Genomic DNA, 17,511 nt, shown 5'->3' on the forward strand with positions numbered 1-17,511 from the left:
GCAAGCTCTATATCCCACACTAGTTGTTTTTTCTGTGTGCCTTGTTAATTGATTTCTTGCAGATCTCATCAACTACAGGCAGAAGGCTGTCATGTGCACTCAAGGATCACGAGAGCTCAGGGACCAGTCACACGACATACTGCAGGCCTATTCCCAGGCGTCTTATTACGTGAGTGATGATCATGATTATCATTTAAATCTGTGAATATCGTAATGTTTCGACTAGTAATATGGGCATCTCCCTTTGGTTTTCATTAATAAAACAAATAATGCATGCCTGTTGCAAACAACCACATTATCAGGTAAGTTTTTGTGTAATTAATTTGATTACGATGGGCACCTGCTTGTGCACCATGTGTGCCTCATTTACTAACTTGTCCCAGGAGAGGTATCCAGGCCTGTGGGTTCAGGTGTGTGTTTCCCTGCTGATTGAGACAAAGAGTACAAGCTCTTGGCTCACTCACTTAAGTTGTCAACACGTTAATAATTATTAAAAGAAGCCCAGGGGACAGTGTGGAATTTGGAAACAGTATTGAGGCTGTTATTGAGGGACAAGAATACGAAGAAAGTGTCCTGTGACTGCTGTTACGTAAAGAAAATACAGGTTGCCAGCCACACGCAGCTACCAATTAACTCTGGGCCTGTGGCGGTGTGTTCTCTGTGTCTTGTGTCATTAACCTGAATTCAGGGAAATAATCAGATTGGTATTTCTGGGAACCTTAACTTATTATGATCAATTGCACAATTTATTGATGGTTACAATACAGACCCCTTGGGACCCTTAAGCCCTAACCACACCAAAGGGTCAAGACGGTTTTAGCGTTGTCCCTGCGGTGTGATATGTCTTGTTGCACGTTGACCCTAGTGATTCATCGCATGGAATTCAATGGCCCAAACCACACCAAAGGGTCGAGACTCGAGATGGTTTTAGCGTTAACTCCTTGCAACTGTTTTGACCCAAGGAGTTTCATGTTGACCCTTTGGTGTGGTTAGGGCTTCAGCCTCTACTGGGTGGCTCAAAGTCAACAGGACATCTACACTATGCCATGGTTCTCACGCCCCCCCAGGGGTCACCAGCATTCAGCAACATGAGCATTATAGCATTATAATGTTTTTTTTATACTTTGGCTATTTGAAAATGGACATCTTCAAGCTCACAGCGTGTTGTGAGCTTATAGAACTGCTATTTTTTTTACTTTTGAAAGAGCTAGAGTTATTTTTAAATAATTTAATATACATACATCCGCTGGCCAAATACATTAGCAATTTGGGGTCCTTGGACATTATGAAAATTATTGAGAACCACTGATCTATGCCAATGACAAGATGAAAATGGATGGAGGCTCCCTGATTTTCGTCATTACTATTGGGCTGCTAACATCCGGTGTCTTGCCTTTTGGAATCATTTCTACCTTAAGCCTAATTGCCCAGAATGGACATCTCTGGAGCTTAAATCGTGTAGGAATCTATCACTTCCAGCTATTCTTAGTTCACCGCTTGGCCGCCCCCTGCCTGATTCAAAACTAACCCGGTGGTGCGTCATACGCTGAGAGTGTGGGCCCAGTTCAGGAAAACTTATAATTATAGAGACCTCTCCCTGGTCAGTCCTGTGGCTTCCAACCACCTTTTTGTTCCATCAATGCAAGACGTGAATTTTCAGAGTTGGCATGGAAAGGGCATCAAATGGTTTAGAGACCTGTTTGTGGGAGAGGGGTTTGCATCCTTTGATCAAATTTCAACGAAATATAGTCTACCTAGACCACACTTCTACAGATTTCTGCAGGTCCGGCATTATGTGAGCTCTATATTACCTGGCTTCCCTAATAAGCCTAATCCTAACCCTATTGATGAATTTCTGTCTTTTGACCCAATGACTAAGGGCGCCATTTCAATATTATATGATACCATTTCAAATTCGAGGCCAGCACCCTTAGATAAGATAAAGGCCGACTGGGAACATGATCTGGGGCTCACACTGTCTGAGGAAGTATGGGATTCTGTTTTCTCTTCTATACACAGGTCCTCTCTCTGTGCACGACATTGCTTAGTGCAGTTTAAAATAGTCCATAGAGCTCATATGTCTAAGGCTAAACTGGCTAGTATTTATCCTGACGTAAGTCCTACCTGTGACAAGTGCAAGAGCGGTGATGCAACTCTGTTCCATCAGTATTGGATGTGTCCAAAATTACAACCATTTTGGGGGAATGTGTTCAAGACTCTGTCCAACATTTTACACCAAAATCTAGACCCAGATCGGCTCTGAAAAAAAGTTTTATAAAACCTGGGGTCCGTTTATGACATTCTACCACAACACACAAACGGTATAGTGTGCCGTGCCTATGCCTCGGCCACGCCAACCACAACTGAAACAAATTCTGCTCTGCTATTATAATCTGCTTTATTATTTTTATTTTATTTTTTGTAATTATGTATGCATGTATTTCGTGTATGTGTATATAGATTTAAGTATTTTCCGACTATCCTTGGGATTGTGGGTGGGGGGTGGGTGGGATAGGGGATGGAGTTTTATTTATTTTTATTTTCATATTTGATATATCTCTGTTTAATGCTTGCCCCTGGGTTTGTCAAAAAACTTGAATAAAAAGATTTTGAAAAGAAAAGACAAGATGAAAATGCTCTCCATCACTTGTTGCCATACTGCAGATGCATCATCAGTCTCTTCTGTCCAATGTGTTTTCTCCACGCAACAGCATCCTCCAGAGAATAGATGCAGGCACCTGTCACAGTTACCTGTTCTATTACTGTCTGGCAAAGCGACAACTCCTTGGCTTGTTTTTTTTCTTCACCATAGCATGGAAATTAGACGACTTTTGTTTGGATTATGTGCATTTTTCTACCTTTACACCTCAGTTTCAGCGAGATCCACTTGCAAGCTGAAGGCAAAATTCAACTTGAGTGGATACAAAGATGTAGAGAAGAAGAAGGTGGTAATCGGAGGGATGTTTCCTGTTCACCAACGCATTGCTACCGTTAAACGCAACACCTCCAGAAGCCCTGTTTCTGCAGGGTGCGAAGGGTGAGTCCAGATCATTACTCGGATCCAAAGGTCCATTACTTTTGTTTTTTAGAAAAAGAGAGAAACCTAAAATGTTACTTCTGTTCTACTGACAACTAATACTTCTGGGATATATAGCTCATCTATAGTGAGATCTTGTTTCATGATTTGTTGCGGAACTGTCAAAAGGCCCCATTACGTATATCATGAAGCACTTTATCTAATTGAGAAGAGCACACTTTGTGCACGCACACCTTTGTCTGCGGTTCGGTTGGCCAAGTCATAGGCCGTGACGTGGAGTACGCAGAAGTGCCGTTCACGCCTGTGATTTGTGGCCGTGATACGTCACTGACTTTACCTCTGCGTTTTCAACCCCGCTTTGTGGGTGTTCGCAGTTTCCCTTTCCGTGATGCGATGGACCGATTACAGAGCGCCCACACAACCCGCCCAGCACGGAAAAAGCACGGTCAGTGGCCAGATAAATCGCTGTCTGCCTTCGTTCAAAATGTACGGTCTCTCACTCAGATCACAGTGCCACATAGACGCGTGGCGTTAGACTTCTAGTACTGTACATTGTTGCAGGTGTCAGGCCTAGGATATTTGTCCTTCATTGATTTGATTGGTCTTTAAACCTTTTAATTGTTCATTTCACTTGGGAACGCATACAGTAACAGGGTGAAGATGTGTTGTATATTTTGTGATGGCAAGGTTGATGCCACTTCCTCTCTCCCATACTGTCCCAGTCTCCCAGAGGATCAGCACACTCCATAAACAACTTGAACAACAATCTCACAGGATGATTTTGCACTCTGCCATCCATCAATTTGTTCCTATTTTAACATCTTACATGAAGCTATTTATATATATCTTTTTAAAGATTTATTTTGGGCTTTTGTGCCTTTATTGATAGTTACAGTGAAGACATACAGGAAAGAGGGAGAGACATGCAGCAAAGGTCATCATGAATGGGACTCGAACACACAATACGCTGTCAGGCCAGAGCCTATATGTGGCATGCGCCTGGACCACTAGGCCAGCGGGCACCATGAAGCTATTTTTACAGCCTGCATCTGTAGGAGGCTAGCCGTCTACAAATCTCTGTTTGTCTGACTCTGGACCGATCAGTGCCAAATGTCTAGTGAACATTGACAGTGGGCAAAGGAAGTAACTTCACTCCATTTTAGATTTACTGGCAGTGTGGGGATGCCCACTGGCCTAGCGGTCCAGGAGCATACCACAATACCACATAGGCACATGCCTGGCAGTGTCGCGAGTTCGGGTCCCGATCCGGATGACCTTTGCTGTGAGTAATTCCCAGACTCTCTCTCCCTGTTTCCTGTCTCTCTCCACTGTGCCCTATCAATGGAGGCAGAAAAGCCCCCCCCCCCCCCCCCAAAAAAAAGATTTACTGGCATTTCAGACCATATGTTTTGGCTGACATCAGTGCATGTTATGGTAGACACACCCCCTTCCTATATAAACCCATTGTAACTTCAAATTCCATTGTAACCATGTTAGATTCATTAAAAACGCCGTCTCGGTTCTGGTGACTGATATTCTTTCTAATGTGTGAGTGGGCCATGTTTTTCCAAATACTTTATACATTATATTTTTGAGCGATGCTAACCGCTCCAACATTTTACCGTGTGTGTCTGTCTATATCCAGCAAGAGAATTGCCCATATATGGTTGGTCATGTGCATATGGGACTGACCAATTTCAAACCTTAATGAATTTAACTAATTCCACTTATTCTCCACTCAGATTTAACTTCCGTACATTTCGCTGGACCCAGACTATGCTGTTTGCCATTAATGAGATCAACAACAGCCCGGACATCCTGCCCAAAACAGAGCTGGGCTACGTCATTTACGATTCCTGCTTCACCATTTCCAAGGCCGTCGAGGGCACACTGACGTACTTGACAGGCCAGGACGAGGCTGTCCCCAACTACCGCTGTGGCGACGGGGCGCCCCTCGCCGCTTTGGTAGGGGCCGGCGGCTCAGATCTCTCCATTGCCACTGCTAGGATACTGGGACTATATCATTTCCCACAGGTAAGCCTGTCCTGTCCTGTCCTGTCCTGTCCTGTCCTGTCCTGTCCTGTCCTGTCCTGTCCTGTCCTGTCCTGTCCTGTCCTGTCCTGTCCTGTCCTGTCCTGTCCTGTCCTGTCCTGTCCTGTCCTGTCCTGTCCTGTCCTGTCCTGTCCTGTCCTGTCCTGTCCTGTCCTCTCTGTATCTCTGTCCTCATCTATCTCCCCTCCTCATCTCCCTCCATCAGGTCAGCTACTCCTCATCCTGTTCAGCCTTGGAGAGTAAGTTCCAGTTCCCCACCTTCCTGAGGACCATCCCCACTGATAAGCATCAGTCGCATGCCATGGCTCGGCTGGTGCTGCATTTTGGTTGGACGTGGGTGGGCACCATAGCTGCTGACGATGACTATGGCAAGTATGGCATCAAGGCCTTCAAGGAGCAAATTGAGGATGCCGGTGTCTGCATCTCCTTCTCCGAGACCTTGCCTAAGGTGAGAAGAACTCTGTCTTGTCTGTCTGTCTGTCTGTCTGTCAAGCTATTTTCGAAAAATCGTGAAAACTCAAAACAAATGTTGACAACATGAAGAGAGAGCCACTCGCTTAAGAGTCTTTCATGAATGACATTCTGTCCAGGTTCATTCCCCGGGGGCCATCCAGCGCATCGTAGACACTGTGGTGGAATCCACGGCCAAGATCATCGTGGTGTTCGCCTCGGACGTGGACTTCAGCCCTCTGGCCCTGGAGCTGCTCCGCCACAACGTCACCAACCGCACCTGGATCGCCAGCGAAGCCTGGGTCACCTCCGCTGCCGTCAACCTGCCTGATGTGAGTTCTGGAGTCCGGATCAGCACATTCCTCCGTATTCCTCCCAGCCAAATTGCGAAAGTAGCAAAATCCTATCTGAGAAGTGGGCTCGCAACTCAACTTGTGCTCCAATCTTTATTCACAGTAGCAAAATATGTTTAGCTAAAAAAAACCCTACTGGGGACAAATAATTTATGATGACTTTGTCACTTGTGTGTGTGTGTGTGTGTGTGTGTGTGTGTGTGTGTGTGTGTGTGTGTGTGTGTGTGTGTGTGTGTGTGTGTGTGTGTGTGTGTGTGTGTGTGTGTGTGTGTGTGTGTGTGTGTGTGTCTGTGTGTGTCTGTGTGTGTCTGTGTCTGTGTGTGTCTGTGTCTGTCTCCAGATAAGCCCAGTGCTGGGTGGTACCCTGGGCTTTGGGCTGAAGAGAGCAGTCATCCCTGGCCTTCAACGCCATCTAGTGGACATTGACCCATATGAAGATGCTCTCACAGAGACATTCTGGCAAACGGTTTTGATCAATTGATTGAACATTTTATTCACAGTTTGTAGAATGGGTACATTTCAAACAAAATCACAAGTCAATACATAAACTGCTACGATGATGAAACCAGAAAAAGCACTAAGACTTGTTTTCATCATCATATTAAAAGAAAATTAAAAAGGGGAGGAAATGTACAGTATGGAAAATAGGGGGGGGGGACTTAAACTTTTTTACAGGGGCCAGTTTCGAATTGCAGCCGCCCGTAAGTGCTCTTTGAGAGCCGTTTTGCATGTTAAGCTGTGTGACCCTCATGATAATAAGGGTTGTGTATCTGTCGCCATCCTTGTATTAGTCACATCCAGTATGTTGGAAAGCATTGGGCCGATTCTGAGACTTGATTGAATGTGGTACAGGATGCTTTAAAAATCAGATGAGCAAACTAATTGAAGGTCCATTGAAATCCATGTCAGTGCCTGTCAAAGTGGGGCACAGCAAAATTAGTTTTGACTATTTTATCAGCTACTTTGGATATTCTAAAATAGCTGATCTGCAAGCACACAACACAGCACTATGTGATGCATTGTAAGCTTGTAGAATTAGAAAAATCTTTGAAAATTGTGAGAAATCTGGAATATTTATTTTAAATGTAACGAGAAAAAAGAGGTCCTGCAGCAGTGTGTTTCAGCCGACATTTCGGTCTAAACGTTTCGGTCAGGTATCTGGTTACAACAGCAACCGCTAACGGCTATATAGAGGAACTCAGAGAGGCGAGGACCAATCAGAGGCACTCGCCACAATAAAAATTTAACAACACAACTCTTCTCTTATGGGGGTCCCTGACACAAAGAAATGTCATATGGGGGTCTGCAGCCAAACACATCAGTGTTGCTGTCCTTGACATGAAAGTGTTTGAGAACCACTGATCTATATGTTACAGGCGTTTAACTGTACAAGTGACTATGCCAAGGCTCTGAGACGGGCCAAAGCGAGGGCCAAGGCAGCTAACCGTACTCTGGACAGAGCAGGCAACGCTGTGCCTGAGGGTCTGTGTACCGGAAAGGAGTCTCTGATGCAGCTCAATAACACCTACACCGACGTCTCACAACTACGACTCACCTACAGGTCAGTGGGGTCTGGGGACTCCCCATGGGTCCTTGAGGGGGTTCCAGGGGGTCTGGGGACTCCCCATGGGTCCTTGAAGGGGTTCCAGGGGGTCTGGGGACTCCCCATGGGTCCTTGAGGGGGTTCCAGGGGGTCTGGGGTCTCCCCATGGGTCCTTGAGGGGGTTCCAGGGGGTCTGGGGTCTCCCCATGGGTCCTTGAGGGGGTTCCAGGGGGTCTGGGGTCTCCCCATGGGTCCTTGAGGGGGTTCCAGGGGGTCTGGGGTCTCCCCATGGGTCCTTGAGGGGGTTCCAGCCAGGGGGAACCTATAGCTAAGTTATCGGTAGTCCGACCCAAATGGACCCTTACAGGGCAGTAACTCTGACGTGTACAAATGGAACCAAATGGACCCGTAGGGCTGTGAATCTTCTGCTATCTCACAATTAGATTCTGATTCTTGGGGTAAATGATTCAATTGAAAATCTATTTCTTCAAATAAAAAAACGATTCCCAAATTGATTCCAATTCTTGTGTTCACAATTCGAATAATTCGATTTTTTTTATTCAAAACGATTGAACAAAAATCAATTCTCATTAAAAAAAAAGGTTCCCAATCAGTTTTATCAAAATTATTCATATTGTTTTCATCTGGACTTTAACAACCAAATGTATCCTAGTTATTTCCAACAGCTCAAACAAAAAAATATATAATACCAGAGATGGTCGTGTAAAAATGATTGGCTTTGATGGTAGTAATAATAATAATAATAATAATGTGTCTGTCCACAGTGTGTATAAGTCAGTGTATGCAGTGGCTCATGCCTTGCACAACCTGGAGCATTGTGTGCCTGGAGAGGGCCCTTTTCCTTCTGCCCCCAACCGCTGTGCTGATATCAACAAATTTGAACCATGGCAGGTGTGTGTGTGCGTGCGTGTGCGTGTGTGTGTGTGTGCGTGCGTGTGCGTGCATGCACATGCATTTGTTTGTACCTGCATTCGTGTGTGTGTGTGTGTGTGCATGTGATTCTTCTCACTTGCATGCACATGTGTCAGAATAGCTTTCAGTAGAGAATTAACACCTGACATGTGACCTTCACTCATCATAACCAAGCATTATTTACTGTGTGAATAACAGTTTACAGTCTACAGTTTATTTTATGGGATTTGACTTGCTATAAATATAGCTATGTGTGAATTTTATACCATTGTCGGTATACACATACACACAGTAGGCCTATGCTATTTACGATTGTGAGCTTGTAGATCGGCTATTTTTGGCTGATGTTCCCCCTGGAATATGGATGCTATAGTGGCATTTTAAGAGTTTTCAAGCGTTACTTTTCAGGATTCAAATTAAACATTATAAAAAAGTTGATCTATAAGCTCTGTACGCAATCATTTTGGCCACAATAAGCGTGACATGACAACGACTCATCTTGTTTGTGTAGCTGATGTACTACCTGAAGAACGTGCGTTTCAACGTGCCCCACACCGGAGAGGAGATCTACTTTAAGAACGGTGATGTGGATGGTTACTATGACATCCTTAACTGGCAAACCAGAGGGGACGGGACCATTCACTTTGTCACTGTGGGGAACTACAGCGCTGTGGTGCCTGGAAACGCCAATATGACCATTCTGAACGGTTCTATCATATGGAATAATGAAGAATTCGAGGTCAGTGACACTTTTAGATTAGTGGCGGATTAGCAGCAAGGAATTTATAAAATAAAATAAAAGCAATATAAAATACATTTAGATATTGTTGAGCGACTACGGGAGATTGATGTAAAATAAGTCGCTGAGAGGCGATGGGATGGGCCAGGTTGTCAGACGCGCTCCGCAAACAAAATGATTTCGCTGGGTCCAAAACAATGCGTTTAAGGTGGTTTATTGTAGCAAGGTGCATAACTTAAACGGTGCTCAATAAGGAAACAAAGTTGCCACAGCGATCCAAAGTAAATAAAATAAAGCAAAATAAGCGTTATAAAGCGGTCAACAAAAGTGCGGCTTCCCACACACCCCCTCTCTCTCACTGTATGTGAAGCAGGTGAACATGCGAGTTATTGAATGAATCAGGTGAATCAGGTCCGCGCTGCCCGTCAATCATCCACGTTAATCACCAGTGACAGCCCACTCATTTCATAACCTGACGCTGCCAGATGAGGGCGGTATTGGGTAACCATGTTTCCCAACACAGCAATCATCTGGGATCTCTCAGGCAGTTGAGCTGACAAAAATCCGTTCCGTACCGGACCAATCAGCGTGAGCTAAGGGCGGGATATGTGCGAAACCGGACGTGAAGCTATATGGACACGTCAATATGATTGGTTGTGTTTGCACGCCCACACGGTGATAGACAGACGGTCCCATCGAATCATCTACTAAGTATCTTGAAAAAAAGGAACAGCCCCGTCATCGAATTTGCTTCCGCGATCCCAGATCCCAATAAGCTGTGAAACAAATTTGTGTAGCAAGCTTCTTGGATCTGGCAGCGTCAGGTTACTCATTTCATAGACCAAACATCATTTCATAGACCAAACATAATAAACCAATTCATGGCTCTTACAGATATAATCAAATACAAATATATTATAAGTATATCGGCTGCTATTCAGGCAAAACTGTTAAAGTTAACGATACCGACTTCATGCTTGCAGGTAAACCGTTCCAACTTCCACGTAACAGCTGCATAGTATGATACAATCTGTATGGTATACAAAGTCTGTGCAGCTCCTTCTGTAAAATTGATGTTAACATTGCTAACTGTAATTGCATCAATATTTGGGAGCCACATTGTGAAGGATACACATTTTTAATATGTGATACTCCACATGGCTAAAAGCATAGAGGAGATGTAGGATGGATGTTTAGGAGAGTTAATTTATTATGAGATGTCTGCAGCTTTTTTTTTAGGATCTGGGGGATGCTAATGCTAATATGCAAATATTCCCAGAGAACATTTAATGTTGATATTTTAGCTAGAAATGCTGTCAATGTTTGATTGACCTTTGAGATACTCTTTGTTGCCATACTCTCCAGAGTCTCCAGATAGTTTATTGTCTAATATGCAGCCTGCATACTGTAAGTAACGAAATTATTGGCTGTAACTCCAGAGTATCCCACTATGAACCCAGAAGATCATTTTTCTACCTCTAATTTATCACAATGAGAGACTTTAGACCGATTCCGTAGCGGGTCTCATGGTCGCAGCCTACGTATTTCCTGTAGGCGGACTCGACGTAGCTGCGGGGTTTAAACCCTCACCAGGCACACCTCTTCCACTACAGTGAACGGCAGAGTGACTGATGTTAGTTTGCCTCAAACTTTACTCCTTTACCTGCTTTTTTACTAACACTAACATTACAAAGATGCCCAGAACATCGAGATGAACCTGTGTAGTTTATGGCTGCTCAAACAGTAGTGGCAACATAAAAATAAATAAATAACGGAATGTCTAATATCCACCGCGGTGGCTGAGACCAGGGCCATTGAGTAATGGTTGAGACGAAGCAGTGAAAGATACATAACACCAGTCTTACCCAATACCAAATCTTTCTGTTTTATTAACACAAGGCTGCTGTACTTTATACCTCATACTTTAAATGCTTAGTATGAGGTATAAAATACAGCAGACTTGTGTTCATAAAACAGAAAGATTGGGTATTGTGTAAGACTGACATTGTGTATCTTTCAGGACCTTTCACTGCTTTGTCTCAACCATTACTCAATAGCTCTGGTCTCAGCCACCGCGGTGGATATTTTGACATTCCGTATTTATTTATTTTTTATGTTGCCACTACTGTTGGAGCAGCCATAACTACACAGGTTCATCTTGATGTTCTGGACATCTTTGTAGTGTTAGTGTTAGTAAAAAAGCAGGTAAAAGAGTAAAGTTTGAGGCAAACTAACATCAGTCACTCTGCCGTTCACTGTAGTGGAAGAGATGCGCCTGGTGAGGGTTTAAACCCCGCAGCTACGTCGAGTCCGCCTACAGGAAATACGTAGGCTGCGACCATGAAACCGCTACGGAATCGGTCTATAGGAGAGATGAATCATCAGGAAAAAAATCAGAGCATAATATAAGCACAACATCCGTGGCTTCCCCGTTCTCTCTCCACCCTAGCCTAATGCATACCGGCCCGTTGTACTCCACTGATGTAGGCTACTCTCTGAATTAATCAGTAAAGCGCCATAAAATATCAGGGCCTTTTGGTGTTTTAAACATTGTTATAATTTAGCTATTGAAAAATAGCAGATCTACAAGCTCATAGCGCGCCACCGAGTGGCGCGCTACGAGCTTGTAGGTCTGCTATTTTTGAAAAATCGTAAAAATGTGGCGCAAATCTTTGAATATATATTCTTTCATAGGGAATGTTTTAAACTCAGGTCTAAATGGGTTAAAGATTTAAAAACTAGCCTCTGCTTGTTTCTCTCCACGTCCCCTCATGGCAGCCTCCTCGGTCAGTGTGCAGCGAGAACTGTCAGCCAGGCACCAGGAAAGGCATCCGACAGGGAGAGCCAGTGTGCTGCTTCGACTGTATCCCCTGTGCCGACGGGGAGGTCAGCAACTCCACCAGTCAGTATACCTTCCATCTAGCTTCCACAGTGGTCAGGGGTTTTCAACCAGTGGTCCTTTTGAGGCGGTTCCAGGTGGACCCCAGCTAAACTCTTGACAGTGTTTCATTTTACGCTCTCAAGAGTTAAATTATTCTTTAAAGTTATAAACATTTGCATTACTTACTTTACTACAGTGTACATAATTAGAGAATGTGGAATATTTGTTATTTGTATCAACCTTTGCCTGTCATCTCTTCTATGGTGCCATCAATACAGCAACAGCATGGAATTGTAGACAAAATATCATCAAATGACAAAATAATAATAATAATAATAATAATAATTTAAAACGTTTGGTCAAAAATGTACTGCATGTAGGAAATTACACAAATAAAACCATGCATCCTTTTAAAAAGGTGTGGACCCTCACATTCACCCCATAAAATATAAGATTTTGAAATTATAATTTTAATAATGTTGTCACTTCCAAAATAATTGATTTTAGTTCCCTCTGTCATCATCTTCATGGTTTTTCTTCTTCTGTCTCCATCTCTTCCACCCACCTCACACTCCCAGATGCTCGTGAGTGCATCCAGTGTCACGAGGACTACTGGTCCAACACGGCAAACGATGAGTGTGTCGCCAAACTCATTGAGTTCCTGGCCTTTGGAGAGATTCTGGGGATCATTCTCATTGTCATCTCTGCTTTTGGGGCTCTGATCGTCATAGGTGTGATGGTGAGATATTATCTTGCAAACATGCATACAAACAAACGCACGCACGTGCGAGCACACATACACACCAAGCCACACGCAGGCTTGAAAATAGAGATATGCTTTATGTAAGGGATAATGTCTGGCTAGCTGGTCATTGTTGGGAGATAATTCACCGACAGGGTGATTACACACCAATGCTAAGCGGAGTTGGTTAATCACCCTGAATTATATCCCAACAATGACCAGGTAGCCAGACATTATCCCAATTATTACAAACGGCTACTTACATAAAATAATAAATAGACAGTTGACACAAAGGGGCTATAAGTAACATGGGTTTTATTTAGGCTATTTAGCATACAAAATAAAGTAGTTCATTTTAAATGTTGTACTGGGCCGGCGCCCCTGAATGTCGATCAGAACAAACACAATGGACCACCACCTTGCTTCTAGACTTCAGTTTACTTCACTTTGACAAGACAGTATGACACTGACCAGTGACAGTATGGTCTGAAAATAAAGCAACAAAAATACACACTCATAATCATGACACACTCATAATACAGAGCCTAAATTGCAAATTGTTAACTGTATAAAACTAATTAACTTAATTATATAAACCATGAATACACCATAGCAACATATACTATATATATATATATATTAGTTAACAAGAAAGGTATTGTAACTTGACTGAATTCAGCAAACATTATGACCGCAAACATTGTTGGCAAACTTGGCTTAATGTGTACAGAAACTACATCAAATAAAATGCAGGCAATTCAACATAGCACACGATGGCACACTATACTGACTTAACTAAACACATAATCACAAAACACCCACAAATAATGCTACTCACATATCAAAAATGACACACACTGCACAGGTCCTTACTGTTGGCCATACTGAACTAAAAATGAAGCACATCAAGCTGGATTCACTAGCTCTGATTGCAGTGTGCAAGCCTAAATTACTATTTGACCAATAAGGCCATACAGCCTGTTAAGGAGCTAGTCTTTGATCAGTTAACTTCAAAGTCAAATAGCTGAGTGATCAGCACCCAAAACACCTGTGGCAATCAGGGCCTCTCCACTGTGTATGCGTGTGTGTGCTGCTTGTGTGTGTGTGTGTGAGCACTGTCCAGGGCCTTCCTTACACTGGCGTTGATTAGCCATCAGTCTGTTATAGAGCAGAGTGGTCATTATCCAGAAATAACACCCCACTGACTTCAACGATTGACCAATCACAATCTAGCATTCAACCAAGCCGTGTAATACATTCAGGCAGATATATAATATATATACGCTCAAAGCGAGTCGCTTCCGATCTTACATGTGCTAGTTTTCTGGCCGACAGCAACAATTTGTCTGCGTATTTCTGTTCATCCCTTGCACAGGTGGTGTTCCTCATGAACCTTAACACCCCTCTGGTGAAAGCCAATGACCCCGTGCTGAGCTTCACGCTGCTCTTCTCCCTGGTGGTCACCTTCCTCAGCTCCATCGTCTTCCTGGGCAAGCCTGAGCCCTGGAGCTGCATGACCAGCCAAGTAGGCCTGGCTCTGGGCTTCGCTCTCTGCCTGTCCTCCATCATGGGTGGGTGAAACCTGCTTTATAGCTACGCTAGGTAGCTTTACTCTTTACTCTTCTACCCCGTATTTGAACCCAGTTTCCTCCGCAAGTGCAGATTCTTATTTTATATATAGTTTTGAACCATTGAGCTAATAGAGCCTGCCTGCTTGCTCAGATACTGTGTCTAGGTGAGACATGACCTTTGACACAATCTAAATGTCTCAATAGAAGAGCAGGGAAACAAAATACAACCACCCCAATAATTTTGTAAGTTATATTGTATTAACATACTCTACCATACAGATTGGACAAAATTAAAATGTTAAAAAAAGGTTATAAGTGCTGCTTTAACCACCTAAACCCAATATGTGATCGACCGGAGTCCCTAGCTCATATACTAGGCTCTGTTCCTTTTCGGCATTTCTCTCTACATTAAATGTCTTTGCTGACAATTGCCGATCTACAAGCTCACAATGAATCATGTTACAATGTGTAACTTAGCTTATAGATCTGCAATTGTCTGTGAACGTTTTTTTCTCAGGTAAGACCATAGTGCTGTTCCTCAGAGCCCGGGCTGTGAAGACGCTCCGCAATAGGGCCAAAGCGGCAGCCAGAGCCGCCAAAGCTGCCACCGAGGCAGCAGCCAACGCCGGAGATCCTGATGTCATAGCAACCAACACCACAAACATCAAGGTCGACGACAGTCCCATCAAGAACCTGGACACTGACACTCTCACTTTTGCCCACCAGAGGACGATAGCCACCGTGGGGACACTGATACAGGTAAATGAGAGCGAAACCACATGTGTAGACATCCAGTTTTCAAACACAATTCGTAGAAAATTGAGACTGTGCTGTAGGTAGAGCTGCAACAATTGATCGAACTAACCGTTTTAATCGATTATAAACAGAAATAACCAATGTTCACTATTTTTTATAAAATACATTTATGAATATTTTAATTATTTGAAAATGAGTTGCAGCCCTACTCTGCAGTGGTTATGGGATCCCTGTTTCTGGATGCAAACATACCTGCCATTGGTAGTATAGGGCCTTAGTCCTACTCCTCCTCCCAGCCCAAATCACACCTTGGAAAGCATGAGTGTCTATGTTTTTTTTTATGTGTTTTTTTACTGAGGGGGGGGGGGGGGGGGTGTCATATTTTGACAGCAGGTCTAATAATAATAATCTATTATAGATACCGTAGCATAGAAGCATCGCGACCAGTCCAGTTTTCGGTGAAGAGGTGTCCACCGAAAACTACAACATGACGTCACGCCGTGGTGGTCAGGTCACCGCTCACACAACACAACTCTCTGTTTTTACTAACGGTGGTCACCTCTTCACCAAAAACTGGACTATGCAATGCCTTTCTGTCTCTCACTGTTTTTGTGCTCTGTTTTCATCCCAGGCTATAGCATGTACAGTGTGGCTCTGCGTCCTCCCGCCTCATCCTGTCAAGAACATGGCTAACCAGAATGTGAAAATCATTCTGGAGTGTGATATAGGTAACGTCATCTTCATCTGTGCAATTTTTGCCTACGACATCCTCTTGGCTCTGATCGCCTTCATCTTCGCATTCGTGGCTCGCAAGCTGGAGGACAACTTCAGGTATAGCATTCATCAGGGTGTGTGTGTGTGTGTGTGTGTGTGTGTGTGTGTGTGTGTGTGTGTGTGTGTGTGTGTGTGTGTGTGTGTGTGTGTGTGTGTGTGTGTGTGTGTGTGTGTGTGTGTGTGTGTGTGTGTGTGTCTGTGTCTGTGTGTCTGTCTGTGTGTCTGTCTGTCTGTCTGTCTGTCTGTCTTTCTTGTACATGCTGAAAACCATTCAATTACCTCATATTCCTGAACATTCATCTATTCATCTATTCATCTATAGATTATAGATAGATTCTTTATTAATCCCTGTAGATAGATTATAGATACATTCTGATATCTCATAGCAAGCTCATACAGGCAGGTTACTTAAAAACACCACAAAAAGGTTCAAACTGACAAATATAAGAAATATATTTTTAAAAAAGCATAAAAAAACATTTAAAAGGTCACTGGGATAACAATAATCCCTTGTTATTGCACATATCATGATTTGATTTGAGTTAATTTCATATGCCCTTATTTTATTGTGAATTTTGTTTATCTATCTTAGTCTGACATTTGGGCTTTGCAGGCCTCCTGATTTGACAGTTACATGGCATTTAGTTGTACTTTCCAACCTATGTTTCAGTGAGGGGAAGTTTGTGACGTTTGGCATGCTGGTATTCTTCATCGTGTGGATCTCCTTCGTGCCGGCATACCTTAGCACCCGGGGCAAGTTCATGGTGGCTGTCCAGATCTTTGCCATCCTGGCCTCCAGCTTCGGCCTGCTTGCATGCATCTTCCTGCCCAAGTGTTATGTCCTGCTGCTTAAACCTGAGCGCAACACAGAGGAGACGGTCAGGGCCGTCCGTGGTAAACCTAAAGATGCTAGCGCAACTGGTACCTCAGCCTCGCTGGCTACAACTGGCACTGAGGTCACTGCTACTACTGCATCTACAGGCACCTCTGAATAGAAAGAAAACAAAGTGTTGTCTAAACCAGGGCAGGCTTCCATACGCTTTCATCAAAATTAATTAAAACAGACAAGGTTTTTGTGTCACCCGCTGGCCTAGTGGTCCAGGCACATGCCACATATAGGCTCTGCCCTGACAGCGCGTTGCGTGTTCGAGTCCCGTTCATGACAACCTTTGCTGCATGTCTATCCCCTTCTCTCTCCTTCTTTCCTGTCCGTCTTCACTGTAACTATCAATAAAGGCACAAAAGCCAAAAACAAATCTAAAAAAACCCCTAAAAAAACCCCACATAAAGACCATTGATAGCCCACCATGATCATACAGGGAACCACAGACAAATGATGTCAGTTAGTTTCCATAGTCCCCCCAAATTCCTCTAGGTGGCAGCATCACCATGACAAGTCAACAGGGCTAATGGTCAAAGCTGATTCATTGTCTTTAATATTGATATAAATCTGTCAAAATTCATATTCGATATTGTACCCAAATGGACCTGCAAGGGTGTATTTGTAACAATTAAGTTACAAGTTACAAGTAAGTAACAATTGCATCTGTGTGTGATGCATGCGACACTCTTGACTCAGTGATCTGCTGTTTTTAAGAAACATTTTACTGCCACCTATTGAACTCTGGTCATTTCTCCAGCTTTGTGGTTAAAGTAAAACCTGGCTAATCTGCTATTAAT

General features: G+C 43.5%; 1 protein-coding gene across 1 annotated transcript; it reads left to right on the forward strand.

Annotated features, from left to right (window-relative positions):
- Window positions 1–2,813: 2,813 nt before the first annotated feature.
- On the forward strand, window positions 2,814–16,826 carry vmn2r1 (vomeronasal 2, receptor 1; the record flags this gene model as incomplete). The annotated part of the gene is made up of 14 exons (XM_083773213.1): window positions 2,814–3,037; window positions 4,780–5,071; window positions 5,295–5,537; window positions 5,680–5,871; window positions 6,233–6,358; window positions 7,269–7,453; window positions 8,221–8,347; window positions 8,880–9,107; window positions 11,886–12,009; window positions 12,567–12,727; window positions 14,106–14,301; window positions 14,819–15,060; window positions 15,689–15,888; window positions 16,502–16,826. 14 exons carry the CDS (start codon window positions 2,814–2,816, stop codon window positions 16,824–16,826), a joined length of 2,865 nt encoding a protein of 954 aa, XP_083629339.1.
- Between the last annotated feature and the right edge of the window lie 685 nt (window positions 16,827–17,511).

The sequence above is a fragment of the Protomyctophum parallelum genome (assembly GCF_964188405.1).
Source record: "Protomyctophum parallelum genome assembly, chromosome: 9".
NCBI lineage: Eukaryota > Metazoa > Chordata > Actinopteri > Myctophiformes > Myctophidae > Protomyctophum > Protomyctophum parallelum.